The sequence below is a fragment of the Palaemon carinicauda genome, chromosome 33 (assembly GCF_036898095.1).
Source record: "Palaemon carinicauda isolate YSFRI2023 chromosome 33, ASM3689809v2, whole genome shotgun sequence".
In the NCBI taxonomy this organism is placed as follows: domain Eukaryota; kingdom Metazoa; phylum Arthropoda; class Malacostraca; order Decapoda; family Palaemonidae; genus Palaemon; species Palaemon carinicauda.
Genome location: NC_090757.1, coordinates 34267629 through 34286181, shown reverse-complemented (window position 1 = coordinate 34286181; position 18553 = coordinate 34267629). Strand labels below are relative to the sequence as shown.

At 41.1% G+C, this 18553-nt stretch overlaps 1 protein-coding gene across 1 annotated transcript in view; it reads right to left on the bottom strand.

Moving 5' to 3' along the window:
- Nmd3 (60S ribosomal export protein NMD3) overlaps positions 1-18553 on the bottom strand; it is a 63344-nt gene that overhangs the window by 5920 nt on the left and 38871 nt on the right. The window contains exons 6-8 of the mRNA XM_068356932.1: positions 17025-17167; positions 13924-14066; positions 2923-3035 (exon numbers count right to left, since the gene is read on the bottom strand). Coding sequence (XP_068213033.1) covers positions 2923-3035; positions 13924-14066; positions 17025-17167 — 399 coding nt within the window. The remainder of the gene's footprint in view (positions 1-2922; positions 3036-13923; positions 14067-17024; positions 17168-18553) is intronic.

Genomic DNA, 18553 nt, shown 5'->3' with positions numbered 1-18553 from the left:
TTGGTTTTAATTTAAAACAGGTTTTCTATAAATGAATTCACTGCATAAAATTGAGCATAATTAATTTCCCCTTGTCTTTTCATAAATGTAACCAGTTTTACACTTTTGCACATAATACTAATCTCAAACTACCACCTCCTCTCCCCTAAAGACTGAGTGAGGGAGGTACAAAGGAGATTTGGTCCTTTGGATGATTGCTGAAGAAATAATTTTCAGCAACTTTCTTATTCGTTAGTGAAAAAAACAAATCTTTTTTACAGAAATAATTTTACAGATATTATAATACGAGAACCTGAAACATGTTTAACTCTAATAGTTTTATTTCCATACCTAACACATGTAAAAACACTGTGGTCAGAAAAATTGTCAACATTGACAACCAGTCTTCATCTTTAATGAGCTAACAGGCTGTAAAGGGAAGAATAATTTTGGTTTGACTGAAGTGTTCAATTTAGACATGGAAGACAATTATTCCAAAACAGTCGTTAAAAAATAAATCTTCGAAAATTCTTGTTCAAACCACCATTTTAAGAACAATTTTTTGGAAAACACTTGTTCGATAGTACTCTAATAATTAATCAGTTAATACTTTGCTGATTTCAATGCTTGTATTCCAAGAAAACTCAATAAGTTTTTAGTTTTAAGGATACAATCATTATAAAAAGAAATGGCTGAATTTATTCAAAGTGAGAAAGGCAAAGCCGAACTATTAATGGACAGATTCTTATATGTGAAGGAAAAGCAAGTAAGGTCAAAGGTCTACTGGAAATGCCAACATTTTGCTGAAAAATGCGAAGAGTATGTTGCTGTAACAGATGATGACTCGATCAGTTCTTCTTCTAGTAAGCAGAAAAAAGTAGTTCGAGGTAAGTCTCTGTGTTGGAACAATCATCAATTAAGGCAGGAAGAGCAATGTGGATCAACTGCTAATCATCGGAACGAATCAATCAGAAGAGGATACCAGATCAAACAAGGGTAAATCTATTTTGCTATTCGATTCTGGAGAAGCAAAAGAGAGAATACTGATATTTTCAACTCAGAAAATTTTCTGCATGCTTGCTGTGGTGGATAATGTGGTAGGGTGGGCTGTGGCACCCTAGCAGTACCAGCTGAACTCGGTTGAGTCCCTTGTTAGGCTAGAGGAACGTAGAGAGTAGAGGTCCCCTTTTTGTTTTGTTTCTTTTGTTGATGTCGGCTACCCCCTAAAATTGGGGGAAGTGCCTTGCTATATGTATGTACTTCAAAACTGTGCCAATTATTTTTAAGCAGCTTTAAACTATTCATGGCATGAAAAACAGCTTTGCATTACCTTTGGTTTTTTGGTTTATTACTGATTAAGAAAGAACACATATACGAAATTTCTTAGAACTGTTAAAACAATACAGTAAAACAGACTTTAGATGTTAAATCTGTAAACACCAGATTTTCAGCTGGTTATAGTTAGGTATATTACAGCAGAATTGCCATCCAGTAATCATTATGGGTGTTTCTTCATTTGTCAGTGTGTACATAAAAAAATAATGTGAATTTGGCCTAAAGTGATGGTATGACACTAATGTTGAGGTTTCTTTTTACATTCTCATGTCGTTAGCCCTTGTGTTCATTTCCAAAGATAGTAATTGAAATTTTCAATACACTAAAGGATGAAAATATTTATCCAGTTAAGGCGTTACCTATAAACGACTACTATGAAGATACAGTATGAAGATTGAGCGGCCTGATTATAAGAAAATGCGTCACCAGATTAAGTTTTGAAATTGAGATGGGGGCCTTTACTAGAAAGGGTGCAAGAAAATTTGCCCAAGACAAACAATATAATTGAAGGACAGCCTTTGCTGCCTACCTGGTGTGTGGTCTGGGCCACACTAGCCTATTAATTGATATGCAGTCCTGGCTTCTAACCAGTCGTTTTATGTCCTTCCAATCAATCTCCCCCTTTTCCTTGGGGTGGATGCCAATGGTTGTGACTACATCCAGGTGAGAAGATAATACTTGTGAGTACTATATGCTTGTGGGAGCCTCCATTCCATCTGGAACACACTGCTGTCTACCACGAAGGTTACCTTCGGGGCGTCCAGATAGCCTCAAGTCCTCTTTAGTGTAGATCTCAGAGCACTCTCTAGGGACCTTTGGAGGTCTTGCCTCCTCCTAGTAATGTAGATTGATAAGTGGCATTGGCTGTCGGCAGCCAGTGATGGTCTCGCTGCCTCCACTGTATCTTCTGGAAGTGCCCCAATTAGTAGTAGCTGTCTGATTTCTTGTTCAGTTAAGGGATAGGTAGCCAGGAATGTTGACAGGCTTTTCTAGTGCAGCACCTCAATAAAATGAGAGGGATGCCAACATAAATAACAGGAGGTTTATTAGTATGGGAACAATGGCAACTTTGGTGACGAGTGTGAGTGAAATAGAAGCATAGTGGGAAGTGGTGCGAAGCTAGCAAAGTGTAAAGAAGCGCAGGCTGTTTGAAATCATCCTGACGTGAAAGTATTTCTCGCGATTATTTGATTTTTATCTAATAGGTTATACGGTTCTCTGTGTCGGAATCTAGTGAAATCACGAAGTATAAACTCGGGTAATGTGAAGGATGACTATATATGAAAGATCTGTTTTAATGTTGTTACTGTTCTTATATTTCATTTGAATTGTTTTTTCTTCTTTTATAATTTATTTTCTTTCCTCATTGGGCTATTTTTCCCTGTTTGGAGCCCTTGGGGTTATAACATCCTGCATTTCCAACTAAGGTCATAGCTTAGCTACTTCTATTACTGTACTACTACTACTACTACTTACAACTTTTGTGGTTAAAGTTGATAAACCTAACACCTGGAGAATATCAGAAGAGATTCATAAAAGTAAACTAAGTACAGCATGATAAAACATCAAATTTCTTTCAAAATACTTATCATATATTTCTGAACTTACCCCATAACAGTGTCTCCTGGGTTAAGCAAGTGTCCAAGGTGGGTACGGCAAAAGATCATGTTATCAGATCCCACTTCGTTAGACCTTTGTATCCACACCTCTGATACTTGATGCTGAAAAATAGCTTAAAATGTTAAAACATTCAATATTGTATCAAATTTAATTACAGCAATGATAAAAGACATGGGTCTCAATCAAAAGATAAAATTTCAATTATAAGAGAAACATAATTTTAAACAAACTAGATCCATAAGATAGTTTTGAAAACTTGCCCCAGTGCTAACTATGTAACTTTGAATCTCTTTAGTAAATTATTTGTTTATATTCTAACTCTTTTTCTTTAACCCTTAAATCATAACCTCAAAACCATATTCACCCTTACTTGACCAAAATACCTACTTATTCATAGGTTTAAAGGGTAGAACAGCATTACCAAATACAGCACCAAATGTAGAATGATTTTGATACATATGTCGGGGGGCTGGTAAAGTACCATAAATCTGCATAACCTTTCAATGCGCTACGTCGGCAATATTAGCTAATCACAGCAGTTTCACTAATTGGTTAGAATTTCAATTAAGGATTTAGTAGACAGATCATTACCAAGGTATGTCTTCTACTGGTTTTTTAATACAATTATATATGAAATGTTACGTGGATGCGCTTTTGTTAGAGAAAGATCCGCAAAGGCAAACAATGTGATTTAGAGAGTAATATTTGGAATAAAATCATCCAGATAAACATTTGATAGAATATGTGAAGATAGTTTCAACTGGGGTTTGTGGTAACTTTAAAGAGAAAGAGAAATCATGATAATCAGAGGAAAGTGCAGATCAAGCTAGGCTAATACGTAATGACGACTAAGTGGAGATTAGTGTTCAAACAACGGGTGACCAGTCAGAAGTTAGGAAAGAGATTAATGGCCTTACATCACAGTTAGCCATTTCTATGGAGCAGTTTTCACGTTTTATGAAATCATCTCTTAGTCCCTCAAACTATGTATCATTAGGGGTTGATGAGATTACTACTAGTGCATCAATCAGCCTAATTTATGCTATATTAAAACCTCGGCTAACAAGTGCAAATGAAGCATAGCGGTAATAATTTATGAAAAATTTTATTGGTGATAATTCTTAGCTCATTTGACAATCAAATTTAGTGTTGTTAATGCTAGGGCTTATCAGTATGATAACATAAAAATTTGATATATGTACAGATATGATTACAAAAAAAATAAAGTTTAATACAACAGTGCAGTCAGAAAAACAAGGTTAGAAAAAACAATGATGATATTGAAGCATTGACTTTAACAAATTAACTGGCTGGTTGAGGAAAATTTTATTTTGATACAATTCAGATAAAAATATGTTATTTTTATTAGTAAAATAAATTTTTGAATATACTTACCCGATAATCATGTAGCTGTCAACTCCGTTGCCCGACAGAATTCTATGGAGGGATACGCCAGCTATCACAATACTAGAAGGGGGTGTACTTACCAGCGCCACCTGTGGCCAGGTACTATAGTACTTCTTGTTGACACCTCCTCAATTATTCCTCGGTCCACTGGTTCTCTATGGGGAGGAAGGGAGGGTCGATTAAATCATGATTATCGGGTAAGTATATTCAAAAATTTATTTTACTAATAAAAATAACATTTTTCAATATTAAACTTACCCGATAATCATGTAGCTGATTCACACCCAGGGGGGTGGGTGAAAACCAGTGTACAAGATTAAAGGATAGCTAAGTATCCCATATTTCATATAACAGTTATCTCAAATAACAATGAAATAATAAGTACCTGGTAAGGAAGTCGAATTGAACCGTTACTCTGCCTCTTTTTTAAGTTCGTCTTCCTTACTGAGCGCAGCGTTCCTCTTGGAGGCTGAATCAACCCAAAGGTGCTAAAGTATATAGGGTTGCAACCCCTACTAAAGGACCTCTACAAAACCTCTAACCCAGGCGCTTCTCAAGAATGAATAGACCACCCGCCAAATCAAAAGGATGCGGAAGGCTTCTTAGCCTACCGTAACAACCATAAAAACAACAATAAAAGCATTCAAGAGAAAGGTTAAAAAAGGTTATGGGATTAAGGGAATGTAGTGGCTGAGCCCTCACCTACTACTGCACTCGCTGCTACGAATGGTCCCAGGGTGTAGCAGTTCTCGTAAAGAGACTGGACATCTTTAAGATAAAATGATGCAAACACTGACTTGCTCCTCCAATAGGTTGCATCCATTATGCTCTGCAGAGAAAGGTTTTTATTAAAGGCCATCGAAGTAGCTACGGCTCTTACTTCGTGGGTCCTTACCTTCAGCAATGCAAGGTCTTCCTCCTTTAAGTGAGAATGGGCTTCTCTAATCAGAAGCCTTATATAATACGAAACCCCGTTCTTGGACATGGGCCTCGAAGGTTTCTTACTGTCCTCGAATAGGTTTAGACCTCTTAAGATAATATTTGAGAGCTCTGACAGGGCAAAGAACTCTCTCTAGTTCGTTACCTACCATGTTGGAGAGGCTAGGTATTTCAAACGATCTAGGCCAAGGACGTGAAGGAAGTTCGTTCTTTGCTAGGAATCCGAGCTGAAAAGAACATGTTGCAGATTCGGTCGTGAAACCAATGTTCTTGCTGAAGGCATGAACCTCACTGACTCTCTTAGCTGTTGCAAGGCAGACGAGAAAAAGAGTCTTGATGGTAAGGTCCTTAAAGGAAGCTGACTGGAGAGGTTCGAACCTAGGTGACATAAGGAACCTTAAGACTACGTCTAGGTTCCAGCCTGGAGTGGATAGACGACGCTCTTTAGACGTCTCAAAAGACTTAAGAATGTCTTGAAGGTCCTTGTTGGAAGAAAGGTCCAAACCTCTGTGGCGGAGAACTGAAGCCAACATACTCCTATACCCTTTAATCGTAGGGGCTGAAAGGGATCTCTCATTCCTAAGATGTAGAAGGAAGTCAGCTATTTGGGTCACAGAGGTATTGGTAGAGGATATTGAATTGGCTCTACACCAGCTTCGGAAGACTTCCCACTTAGATTGGTAGACTCTACGAGTGGAAACCCTTCTTGCTCTGGCAATCGCACTGGCTGCCTCCTTCGAAAAGCCTCTAGCTCTAGCGAATCTTTCGACAGTCTGAAGGCAGTCAGCCGAAGAGCGTGGAGGTTTGGGTGCAACCTGTCTACGTGAGGTTGACGTAGAAGGTCCACTCTTAGAGGTAGAGTCCTGGGGATGTCGACTAGCCATTGAAGTACCTCTGTGAACCATTCTCTTGCAGGCCAAAGGGGAGCAACCAGCGTCAGCCGTGTCCCTTCGTGCGAGATGAATTTCTGCAGAACTTTGTTTATTATCTTGAACGGTGGGAATGCGTAAAGGTCGAGATGGGACCAGTTCAGTAGAAAAGCATCCACATGAACTGCTGCAGGGTCTGGAACAGGGGAACAGTACAGCGGAAGTCTCTTGGTTATGGAGGTGGCAAACAGATCTATGGTAGGTTGACCCCACAAGGTCCAAAGTCTGTTGCACACACTCTTGTGGAGGGTCCATTCCGTGGGAATGACCTGATTCCTTCTGCTTAGGCGATCTGCTGAGACGTTCATATTGCCCTGAATGAACCTCATGACCAGAGTGAGGTTTAGACCTCTTGACCAAATGAGGAGGTCCCTTGCGATCTCGTATAGGCTCCTCGAATGGGTCCCTCCTTGCTTGGAGATGTAAGCCAAGGCTGTGGTGTTGTCTGAGTTCACCTCCACCACTTTGCCTAGCAGGAGGGACTTGAAGTTCAACAGGGCTAAATGAACTGCTAGAAGCTCCTTGCAGTTGATGTGGAGTAATCCCTGTTCCTCGTTCCACGTTCCCGAGCATTCCCGTCCGTTCAAGGTCGCACCCCAGCCCGAGTCCGATGCATCTGAGAAGAGATGAAGATTGGGGGTCTGAATAGCCAACGATAGGCCCTCCCTGAGAAGGAGATTGTTCTTCCACCACAGGAGAGTGGTCTTCATCTCTTGGGTGATTGGGATAGAGACTGCTTCGAGAGTCGAACCCTTGTCCCAATGAGCTGCAAGATGGAATTGAAGAGGGCGGAGGTGGAGTCTCCCTAGCTCGACGAACAGGGCCAGTGATGAAAGGGTCCCTGTGAGACTCATCCACTGTCTCACCGAGCAACTGCTCCTCTTCAGCATGCTCATGATGCACTCTAGGGCTTGGCTTATCCTGGGGGCCGATGGAAAAGCCCGAAAATCCTGACTCCGAATCTCCATTCCCAGGTACACAATGGATTGGGAGGGAATGAGCTGAGACTTTTCTATGTTGACTAACAGACCCAGTTCTCTGATTAAGTCCAAAGTCCAGTTGAGATTCTCCAGACAGCGACGACTCGTGGAGGCTCTCAACAGCCAGTCGTCTAAGTAGAGGGAGGCTCTGATGTCCGATAAGTGTAGGAATTTTGCTATATTCCTCATCAGATGAGTGAACACCATAGGAGCTGTGCTTAGGCCAAAACACAGGGCTTGGAATTGGTAGACAACCTTTCCAAAAACGAATCTCAGGAAAGGTTGGGAGTCTGGATGAATAGGAACGTGAAAGTAGGCATCTTTCAAGTCCAACGAGACCATCCAGTCCTCCTGCCTGACCGCTGCTAGGACCGACTTCGTCGTCTCCATCGTGAACGTCTGCTTGGTGACATACGCGTTGAGCGCGCTGACGTCCAGCACCGGTCTCCAACCTCCTGTCTTCTTGGCCACAAGAAAGAGACGGTTGTAGAAGCCCGGGGATTGATGGTCCCGGACTATAACCACTGCCTTCTTCTGCACAAGTAGCGACACCTCCTGGTGCAAAGCTAGCCTCTTGTCCTCTTCTTTGTAGTTGGGAGAGAGGTTGATGGGAGATGTGGTCAGAGGTGGTTTGAGGCAGAATGGAATCCTGTAACCGTCCCTCAGCCAACTGACAGACTGGGCGTCTGCACCTCTCTTCTCCCAGGCTCGCCAGAAGATCTTGAGTCTGGCTCCTACTGCTGTCTGGAGATGCGGAGAGTCAGTTTTTTCCTTTAGATATCTTGGAGCCTTTCCTAGACTTGCTCCTGTAAGAGTCTGGACGGGAGCTTCCTCGGCTGGGGGCTCTACCACGAAAGGGCGGTATGAACCTCGTAGCAGGGGTATCAGCCACTGGGGAGCGATAAGTCTTGGGGACTGAGGTAGCAACCTTAGACTTACGAGCCGATGAGGCTACAAGATCGTGTGTGTCCTTTTGTATCAGGGCAGCAGACAAGTCCTTAACCAGCTCTTCGGGGAAGAGGAACTTCGAGAGCGGAGCAAAAAGGAGTTGTGACCTTTGACAAGGTGTAATGCTGGAGGAAAGGAAGGTACACAGCTGTTCCCTTTTCTTCAAAACCCTTGATACAAACATCGACGCAAGCTCACCAGATCCATCCCTAATGGCCTTATCCATGCAGGACATTAATAGCATGGCAGAATCCTTGTCCGCAGGAGAGGTCTTCTTGCTGAGGGCCCCCAGGCACCAGTCTAGAAAGTTGAACATCTCAAATGCTCTAAATACTCCCTTCAGTAAGTGATCAAGGTCTGAGAAGGTCCAGCAAACCTTAGAACGCCTCATTGCAGTTCTCCGAGGCGAGTCTACCAGACTTGAGAAGTCAGCCTGGGCAGAGGCAGGTACCCCCAAGCCTGGTGCTTCTCCTGTGGCATACCAAACGCTCGCTTTCGAAGTGAGCTTAGTCGGAGGGAACATGAAAGAAGTTTTGCCAAGGTGTTGCTTAGTCTGCAGCCACTCCCCTAAGATCCTTAACGCTCTCTTAGAGGACCTTGCTAGGACTAGCTTAGTATAGGTGGACTTAGCTTGTTGTATGCCCAGCGAAAACTCAGATGGCGGAGAGCAGGGAATAGCAGAGACAAAGTGGTCTGGGTTAACCTCCCTAAGCAGAGCCAAGACCTTACGAAAGTCAATAGACTGTGGAGAAGGCTTGGATTCATCCACGTCTGACGAGGGATCCAGGTGTGCCGCCTCATCACCAGAGTGTAGCGAAGAGATCGGACAAGAATGCTGAACAGCAGAGTCAGAACGAGTAGGAACAATATTAGTGGTTTCCTCTTCAAGTAACTGTTGAGGGAAAACCTGAGGCTCAGACTGCAAAGGCTGAATAAAAGACGAAGCAGAAGGAAGGCGCATGGGTGGAGGAGGCTGACTCCTAGCATGAGTGGTTGAACCCAAGGGTTGCGCTTGCTGAGCGGTTGGCGGAAGCGGAGTAGCAAGTTCCTGTTCCTGTGGTGTGAGCGGAGCGCGATGAGGTAGAGGCTGCGCAGAACAAGGTAAATGTCTCGCAAGCTGAGGCTCCTGAGGCGCAAGGCTAAGGAGTAGTGGTGCTTGCCTTGTGGAGGGTTGAGCTCGCTGCAGCGAGAGCTGAGGAGACTGACTCATGGACGGGAGAGGTTGTTGTACCTCAACCGAGTGTTGCACCACTGGTGGAGCAGCAAGTGGAGGCGGAGGAAGAGAGGTATAATCCTCCTGATCCCATTGTAAAGGTTGCCTTAAAGAAGGCGGAGGCTGAACACCACTGGGAACAGCAAACTCAGAACGTGGCTCAACATCGTACGCCTGGCAGGTGGTACTGCGATCAGGCGGAGCGAGCGCAGGCGGAGCGAGCGCAGGCGGAGGGAGTGTAGGCGGAGGCGGAGGCGCAACACTCTCAGCCCGACACTCACGCATCAAGTCCGAAAGCTGTGCTTGCATGGACTGTAGTAGAGTCCACTTGGGGTCGGCAGAAACTACAGTAGGCTGAGGTAAAGCCTTAACAGTCGAGCTCTGTTGTGGCAGAACCTTACTCCTCTTGGGCGGAGTGCAGTCGACAGATGACTGCGGCGAGTCAGAGCTGAGCCAATGACTGCAACCTGGCTGAGCACTCGCGGACTGGACTCTGCGTTTAAGTGGTCTCGAGACCTGAGACCAACGTTTCTTCCCTGACAGTTGATCAGCGGACGAGAAAAAGACGGGCTCAATCGTCTGCAGGTGGGAGTGACGGTCTTTGGAAGACACGCCCGCAACCACCGAGGATACTTCTGTGCGCCTAACAAGGCCTGCCGAACCCTTATGCCCTTCGACATTGCTTCTCCCCTGGGCTTGGGAGCTTGCAAGAGGTCCCGGACTGGGAGGACGACTGGCTCGCACAGAAGTATCCTCACGCACCACACTGGCACTGATACTAGCACTTGGCACTGCACTGACACTAGCACTCGTCACAGCACTGGCACTAATTCCACCCACTGCACTCTTGACCTTAAGTTCCTTGACTTCGGCCATCAGAGACTTATGATCACTTACCACTGACTCTACTTTATCGCCTAAGGCCTGAATAGCACGCAAAACAACAGACATATCAGGCGGAGGGCAAACAGTAGGTACGGGGGTAGCCACTACAGGGGTAGGAAAAGGTAGGGGATCATGAGGTGAGGAAAAAAGTGAAGAGTGAGAAGAACTCCTCCTAACTCTACCTCTCTCTAACTTAGTTGAATATTTCAAAAGACGGACAAATTCCAGTTCCGAAAGTCCGGCGCATTCCTCACATCGATTTTCTAACTGACAGGGCCTGTCCCTACAGTCAGAACAAGCGGTGTGAGGATCTACCGAGGCCTTCGGAATACGTCTATTGCAAGACCTACATCGTCTATGGGAGGGGGCTTGCGAAATGTCAGACATCTTGAATCCAAAGAGTTAGCCAAAGGGGGTTCCAAAATCAAGCAAAAGATCGTTAACCGTTAATCAGGACTATATAAAAGCTATCTAGCTAATATAAGAAGGTTTCCAGTAAAGCGACAGCCGAAATCTGAGAGAATACTTCACCAATTAGCCGTGAAAATACTCGAAGATCATAAGCGTATCCCAGAACGTCTAGCCGGAAGCACGACAGAGGAATAATTGAGGAGGTGTCAACAAGAAGTACTATAGTACCTGGCCACAGGTGGCGCTGGTAAGTACACCCCCTTCTAGTATTGTGATAGCTGGCGTATCCCTCCATAGAATTCTGTCGGGCAACGGAGTTGACAGCTACATGATTATCGGGTAAGTTTAATATTGAAAAATCAATATTGAGTAGAATTGAACATACAGTATATCATTTTATCATGCTATACTGTACCTATAAAGAATTGAACACAGCTGTCTACTAAAGAGTAGAAATCACAGGTGAAAGATTGAATAAGATACTGTACATATATTACTCAGTGCTTCAATATTGTACAGTTATGTTTGAGTGAAAAACAATATTAAGATATTCTTTTTTGCAATCTATATGATGCCTTATTTGGCACAGGAATAAGAAAACTAGTCTCATGGTATTATGACAAAAATATAGTATTGTGTTATGATACACATTATAAACTTTCAGTTCGTAGGTTTATAGTGTTATTTTATATTTATTTTTAGATGTAACATGTTAACCCTTTTACCCCCAAAGGACGTACATGTACTGGTACGTTTTACAAAACTCATCCCTTTACACCCATGGACGTACCGGTACGTCCATGCAAAAAACTGTTACATTTTTTTTTGCTGATTTTTGATAATTTTTTGAGAAACTTCAGGCATTTTCCAAGAGAATGAGACCAACCCGACCTCTCTATGACAAAAATTAAGGCTGTTAGAGCAATTTAAAAAAATATATACTGCAAAATGTGCTTGAAAAAAAAAATAACCTCTGGGGGTCAAGGGTTGGAAAGTTCCAAATAGGCTGGGGGTAAAAGGGTTAAGATTTGTGTGTAGATAAGTAAGACATTTAGAGATAAGTTTACTAAAAGGAAGACTGGTGATACTAATTAGTTTAGTTGGTTTAGGAAAATATGAAGTTGTTGCATATTTTCATAATTTCAACTGTAAAATGCTTTTATTTGAATACTGTAAAATAAGTATTCAAAGGTAGGTTGGCCAGGGTACCAGCCACCCGTTGACATACTACCGCTAAAGAGTTATTGGATCCTTTGACTGGCCACACATTAATACATTGGCTCTCTATCTCTGGTTACGGCTCATTTTTTCTTTGCCTACACATACACCAAATAGTCTGGCCTATTCTTTACACATTCTGGTCTTTTTCATACACCTAACAACACTGATATTACCAAACACTTTTTTTGCTCCAGGGGCTAATTACTGTACTGTAACTGTCAGTGGCTACTTTCCTCTTGATAAGGGTAGAAGACTCTTTAGCTATGGTAAGGAGCTCTTCTACGAAAAGGACACTCCAAAATCAAACCATTGTTCTCTAGTCTTGGGTAGTGCCATAGCCTCTGTACCATGGTTTTCCACTGTCTTGGGTTACAGTTCTCTTGCTTAAGGGTACACTTGGGCACACCATTCTATCTTATAATTTTTTTTCTTGTTTTTTTTGAAAGGGTGTGTTAGGCAGGCTTAATAGGAAGGCCATGGATGCCTGGTGGTTTATCAAGAGGTTGTCTTTTCCTTATCCAGTTCTTTTAATTTTCAAAACCATCCTTACTGTCCTCCCTTCAGTTGAAGTGGCTATCCTGGAGGTGTATCGGCTCCTCCATGTTGACCAGTTTTTTCTACTTTTTTTCCATAGTCTATGGGTTTGATCAATCACTTTATTTATATTTCTGTACATATTGTTCTTGTTATCATTCTTGATTATCATTCTTGATGATTTGGTTTTTAAGTATGATGTATCTTCTTTATTACCATTAAATTTCATGCTCTCTGGAGACATTGAGCAAAATCTGGGACCAGTACGTCCCAGATTTCGTCAATGATGTCTACTGCATTGCAATATTTGTGGTCTCCATGCAAATATTCAAGACCTTACAGTTGCGTCAAGACAGTATGATATCATTTTGTGCTCTGAAACTTTGGTTTCCAATATGAGGCACTCATCTGAGTGCCTTTTAACTGATTTTAAGAAGCCAGTAATGTTGAAACGCGATGCCATCCCTAAGGCCAGGGGAATGGCGATGTATATTAGGATTGAGTACCCTGCTTCTCATAAGTCCTGCTATGAATGTGGATACCATGAGATTCAGGAAATATAAGTTTGTGGCAGGCATAACAACTATTTGTGTTCAATCTACCAGAATCCTGACATGGATAATTTTATCCTTGATTGTCTTCTTACCATTATTGGTAAAATACAAGAAAATGATAGAAAGTCCTCTTTTATCTTTGTTGGTGATTTCAATGCTCACCATAGGGAGTGGTTAAATTCTGTTTCTCCTACTGATCGCCATGGCTTCAGACCTTTAGACTTTGCCTCTGAATCAGACTGTGAGCAAATCATAAGTGAAGCTACTCACAGGTCTGGTAATTCCTTGGACCTCGTATACACTGACTCCCCTGGCGTTATAACAAGTAAGGTTGGTTCTCCAGTTGGGACATCTGATCATGCCTTGATTTCATTAGTAGTGAAGACTGAGCAGCCTTTCCCTGATGTATCTTACTCATGTAAGATTTTTATGAAATCTCAAACAGACTGGAATGGGATTTTGCATGATCTTTTGGCTTGAATTGGTCACAATTGTATAGTAGTGTTGATTCTGTAGTCCCTTTGAATGAGAATCTAGTTAACATAATTGATAGGCGTATCCCTTCTTGTGTATTAAGGTACCGAGTGAATGACCAACCATGGTTCTCAATGATGATTCTAGACGTGCCTATTTGATCCTGGTCCATATTGACCCAAAATACCCACTACAACAATAACAAAGTACAGTATATAGTCTTTGTAATTTTTATATCCACCAGTTTAGTGTAGTACAGCAAAAAAAGTTCATAAATATATGAGAGAGAGAGAGAGAGAGAGAGAGAATGTGTGTGCGTGTGTGACACCTTTAAAGGGCCTGATAGGTTACAAAGTGGCTATCCTAGCCAAATTAACTACTCAAGTCTTTAATTTTCTCCTATTAATCCTAAGTAACCTCTACATTTGCTAATGTCCATTACATTGCAATTATAAATAGAATAAACTAAAGTACAAAATACTACTTCTACTCACCTTGTTAGATATCTGGCCTTGACCCTTAAAATATTTGACAGCAGCTTCTGCAGTTTCAATTACAATGAACTCTGTTAATTTCTTTGAGGAACACAATGCCCTGAAGGGTGTACGCCAAAAAGTAGAACTGTCAATTTCAGCCACTGAAAAATTTGGAGCTGTATTAACATTCTGGAGTTGAAAAAAAAAGACCACAATATACTTGCAAATTTAAGTTCTTACAGACAAAATACCTGTCCTACACACTAAAGTATAATGAAAGTTTGGTTAATACTTTCTATAAGTTAACCGGCGTCAATGACCTTAGATGTCAGGATGCCTGAAAACTTTAAATCATTCATTCTATAAGTTAAAATTAGTTTGAATTATCCCATAATACGGTCCGTAACCAGGCTAATCTGTAAATAGTCACTTCCATTCCTAAATTTTGTTTTACATTATAGGGAATTCAAATACTTTCATGAAACCTACAGCATCCTTGAATGAGACCTCGTTCATGGGTATTAAGATCAGACACATTTTGGATGAGATGCCCACTTATAGGGAGGTTCTTCCACCTGGAGTATGAAACAAAATGTAATAATCTTATTGTGACTATCCTGTAGTCAGTCATGGTTCCTAATCATGCTAATACTGAAATGCCAAAGTGAGTTTTCACCTTTCTTTAAACCTGTAGTAATTTAGAATGATAAAAAACATATAAGACTTTAGTTTGAGGCCTTACATTATCTTATAGCAGCGTAAGTACACCCTAGCCATATTTGTCAATCACATTTTTACCTATTTGCATTCCTGCCCCTTTGCCAAATCCTGGTAGACCCCCCCAAGACGACTTTAAGGACCAGAAAACTTTTAAGCGAAGATCTTTCCTTACTTGTCTATCAATAAGTTTTCTGGTCCTTAAAGTCGTCTTATGGGGTCTACCAGGCTTTAGCAAAGGGGCAGGAATGCAAGCCTTCCAAGATTCACAATAGCACTTGATCAAGGGCAGCACTGTTCGTGGCTTCTCACCAGTGACTCAATATTTTCGGTAATTTATGGTTTGTTTTGAACAATGTGACTATTTCAATGCATTTGTTCTTATCCATGGTCTGTTTAGGCATGGTAAGGGGTATATATAAAGCACAATTGGAGGGTAACACAAACCCAAAAGGGAACAACAAGCAGGACACAAATAAAAACAATTCCGATCGCCACAAAGAACCAAGTGCAACTGAGGTTAACAAAGCATATGCTAAAGTCTCCCCAATTGTTGACACTATGTCCAGAGAAAACGTCGGCTCGTTACACACTTTTTAGGGGGGACTTGTGAGGATCCAAGACTTTTTGAAAAAAGGTAGGAACCTTGGATTAAGGAATCATTTCATACCACGCATACTGTATATATATATATATATATATATATATATATATATATATATATATATATATATATATATATATATATATACACACATACATACATATACATATACCAAAGGCACTTCCCCCAATTTTGGGGGGTAGCCGACATCAACAAAAAAAAAAAAAAAAAAAAAAAAAAAAAAAAAAAAAAAAAAAAAAGGGGGGGGGGACCTCTACTCTCTACGTTCCTCCAGCCTAACCAGGGACCCAGCCGAGTTCAGCTGGTACTGCTAGGGTGCCAAAGCCCACCCTCCCACATTTCCACCACAGATGAAGCTTCATACTGCTGAGTCCCCTACTGCTGCTACCTCCGCGGTCATCTAAGGCACCGGAGGAAGCAGCAGGGCCTACCGGAACTGCGTCACAATCGCTCGCCATTCATTCCTATTTCTAGCACGCTCTCTTGCCTCTCTCACATCTATCCTCCTTTCACCCAGAGCTTTCTTCACACCATCCATCCACCCAAACCTTGGCCTTCCGCTTGTACTTCTCCCATCAACTCTTGCATTCATCACCTTCTTTAGCAGACAGCCATTTTCCATTCTCTCAACATGGCCAAACCACCTCAACACATTCATATTCACTCTAGCCGCTAACTCATTTCTTACACCCGTTCTCACCCTCACCATTTCGTTCCTAACCCTATCTACTTGAGATACACCAGCCATACTCCTCAGACACTTCATCTCAAACACATTCAATTTCTGTCTCTCCATCACTTTCATTCCCCACAACTCCGATCCATACATCACAGTTGGTACAGTCACTTTCTCATATAGAACTCTCTTTACATTCATGCCCAACCCTCTATTTTTTACTACTCCCTTAACTGCCCCCAACACTTTGCAACCTTCATTCACTCTCTGACATACATCTGCTTCCACTCCACCATTTGCTGCAACAACAGACCCCAAGTACTTAAACTGATCCACCTCCTCAAGTAACTCTCCATTCAACATGACATTCAACCTTGCACCACCTTCCCTTCTCGTACATCTCATAACCTTACTCTTACCCACATTAACTCTCAACTTCCTTCTCTCACACACCTTTCCAAATTCTGTCACTAGTCGGTCAAGCTTCTCTTCTCTGTCTGCTACCAGTACAGTATCATCCGCAAACAACAACTGATTTACCTCCCATTCATGATCATTCTCACCTACCAGCTTTAATCCTCGTCCAAGCACTCGAGCATTCACCTCTCTCACCACTCCATCAACATACAAGTTAAACAGCCACGGCGACATCACACATCCCTGTCTCAGCCCCACTCTCACCGGAAACCAATCACTCACTTCATTTCCTATTCTAACACATGCTTTACTACCTTTGTAGAAACTTTTCACTGCTTGCAACAACCTTCCACCAACTCCATATAACCTCATCACATTCCACATTGCTTCCCTATCAACTCTATCATATGCTTTCTCCAGATCCATAAACGCAACATACACCTCCTTACCTTTTGCTAAATATTTCTCGCATATCTGCCTAACTGTAAAAATCTGATTCATACAACCCCTACCTCTTCTAAAACCACCCTGTACTTCCAAGATTGCATTCTCTGTTTTATCCTTAATCCTATTAATCAGTGTGTGTGTGTGTATAAATACTATAGGTACAGTATATGTATGAATACAACATTGAATATACTGTAGTAAAAAATCTATTCTAAAAGGAAATAAAATAAAACTTACACTGAGCAGTGGCTGGATCTATCAGTAATATGTGATTTGTAACACGGTGCACAATACATATCTGACCAATTCCTCCCAAATGATGAGCCAGCTTCGATGGCAAACATACCACACTATCTTTGCAAATGGGTACTATTTCAACGCTGAAATATAATAGAAAACATATTTAATGTGTATTGATAAGGTTACACAAAAATGAATACAATATACTGTAAATGAATATCACTTGGAGAATAAAAAAATCTAACATTTTCCACTGCATCCAAGCGATTATGCTTCACGAAGACAATGCTTATTATTAGTAGGATACTTTTATATTCATTACATAGTTCTAAATCACAATAGGGTGGATATCAATGCATGTCATTATTGCAAAATACAGTATAATACATACACTAACTTGATGCATATGTAAGCATATCATTCATCTGATTCTCTCTCTCTCTCTCTCTCTCTCTCTCTCTCTCTCTCTCTCTCTCTCTCTCTCTCTCTCTCTCTCTCTCTCTCTCTCTCGTGTTATACAATACTTACAAATAGATGAAGAAACCAGAATCGGTTTTCTTAGAGTGTCAATTAAATACAAAACAAAAAAATTTAACCGTGTATACATCCATTTCAATCATAGCTTAAAATACGGTATCCGATTTCGTCAGCAAACCACTATTTTTTAGGAAACACCATTCTATTCCAGAAAATTTTTACTCTTTAAATAGTTAATTGCGCTATAATAAAACATGTACTTGGGTTTTTAAATTTCGGGTGTGTTTTAAAAATCGAGTATTGCTGACTTCTTTTTGTTTTACTTTTGGCTGTGATTAGATCAGCTGATGTCTAGCTTCCGCTCTCACGAATATGCACGTACGAATACGTTAACAAAGAATTGTTTACATGTACACCATTTCTTAATTTATTCAAACCATCAATACAGTTAATATTACATAAGGACCAATGTGTTATAAACTATATTTATTGTTTAGTACATTTAAAACCATCTCTCTCTCTCTCTCTCTCTCTCTCTCTCTCTCTCTCTCTCTCTGTCACATCGAACGTAATAGCGGTAACCTAATTGTTCGATGACTTTAAAAATAGGCCTAGTGCTTCCTTCTTTTACCATTTTTGCATATGGTTTTCCTAACTGAAGTTAGGAAAAGTATTTTGGATATGGAAAGGACAATTATCTTTCGTAACAGTTTAGAATTATCGTAAATTATCATTCTGTCATTAGTGGCAGTTTGCTATTGTGGATTAAACGCATAAGGAAAAAAAAAGGTTTCCAGCTTTGCTACGAATTTAGGAATTTATATGGATACGGTAAGTAAAATATTTGTAATAACATAATGTTTACTAAATGTTTGTAATATCATTAGTTATCATTTTGATCATGTGTGTTTAATGCGTTCGTTTGTTTATTATGATCGAAGATGGAGCGTAAACAAATGGAAGGTTTCCGTTTCAGGCGGCGGCATAAAGAAAAACATTATATAAATGGCATTCACTTTATTTATTTGGAAGTTCTTAGGAAAAAAATT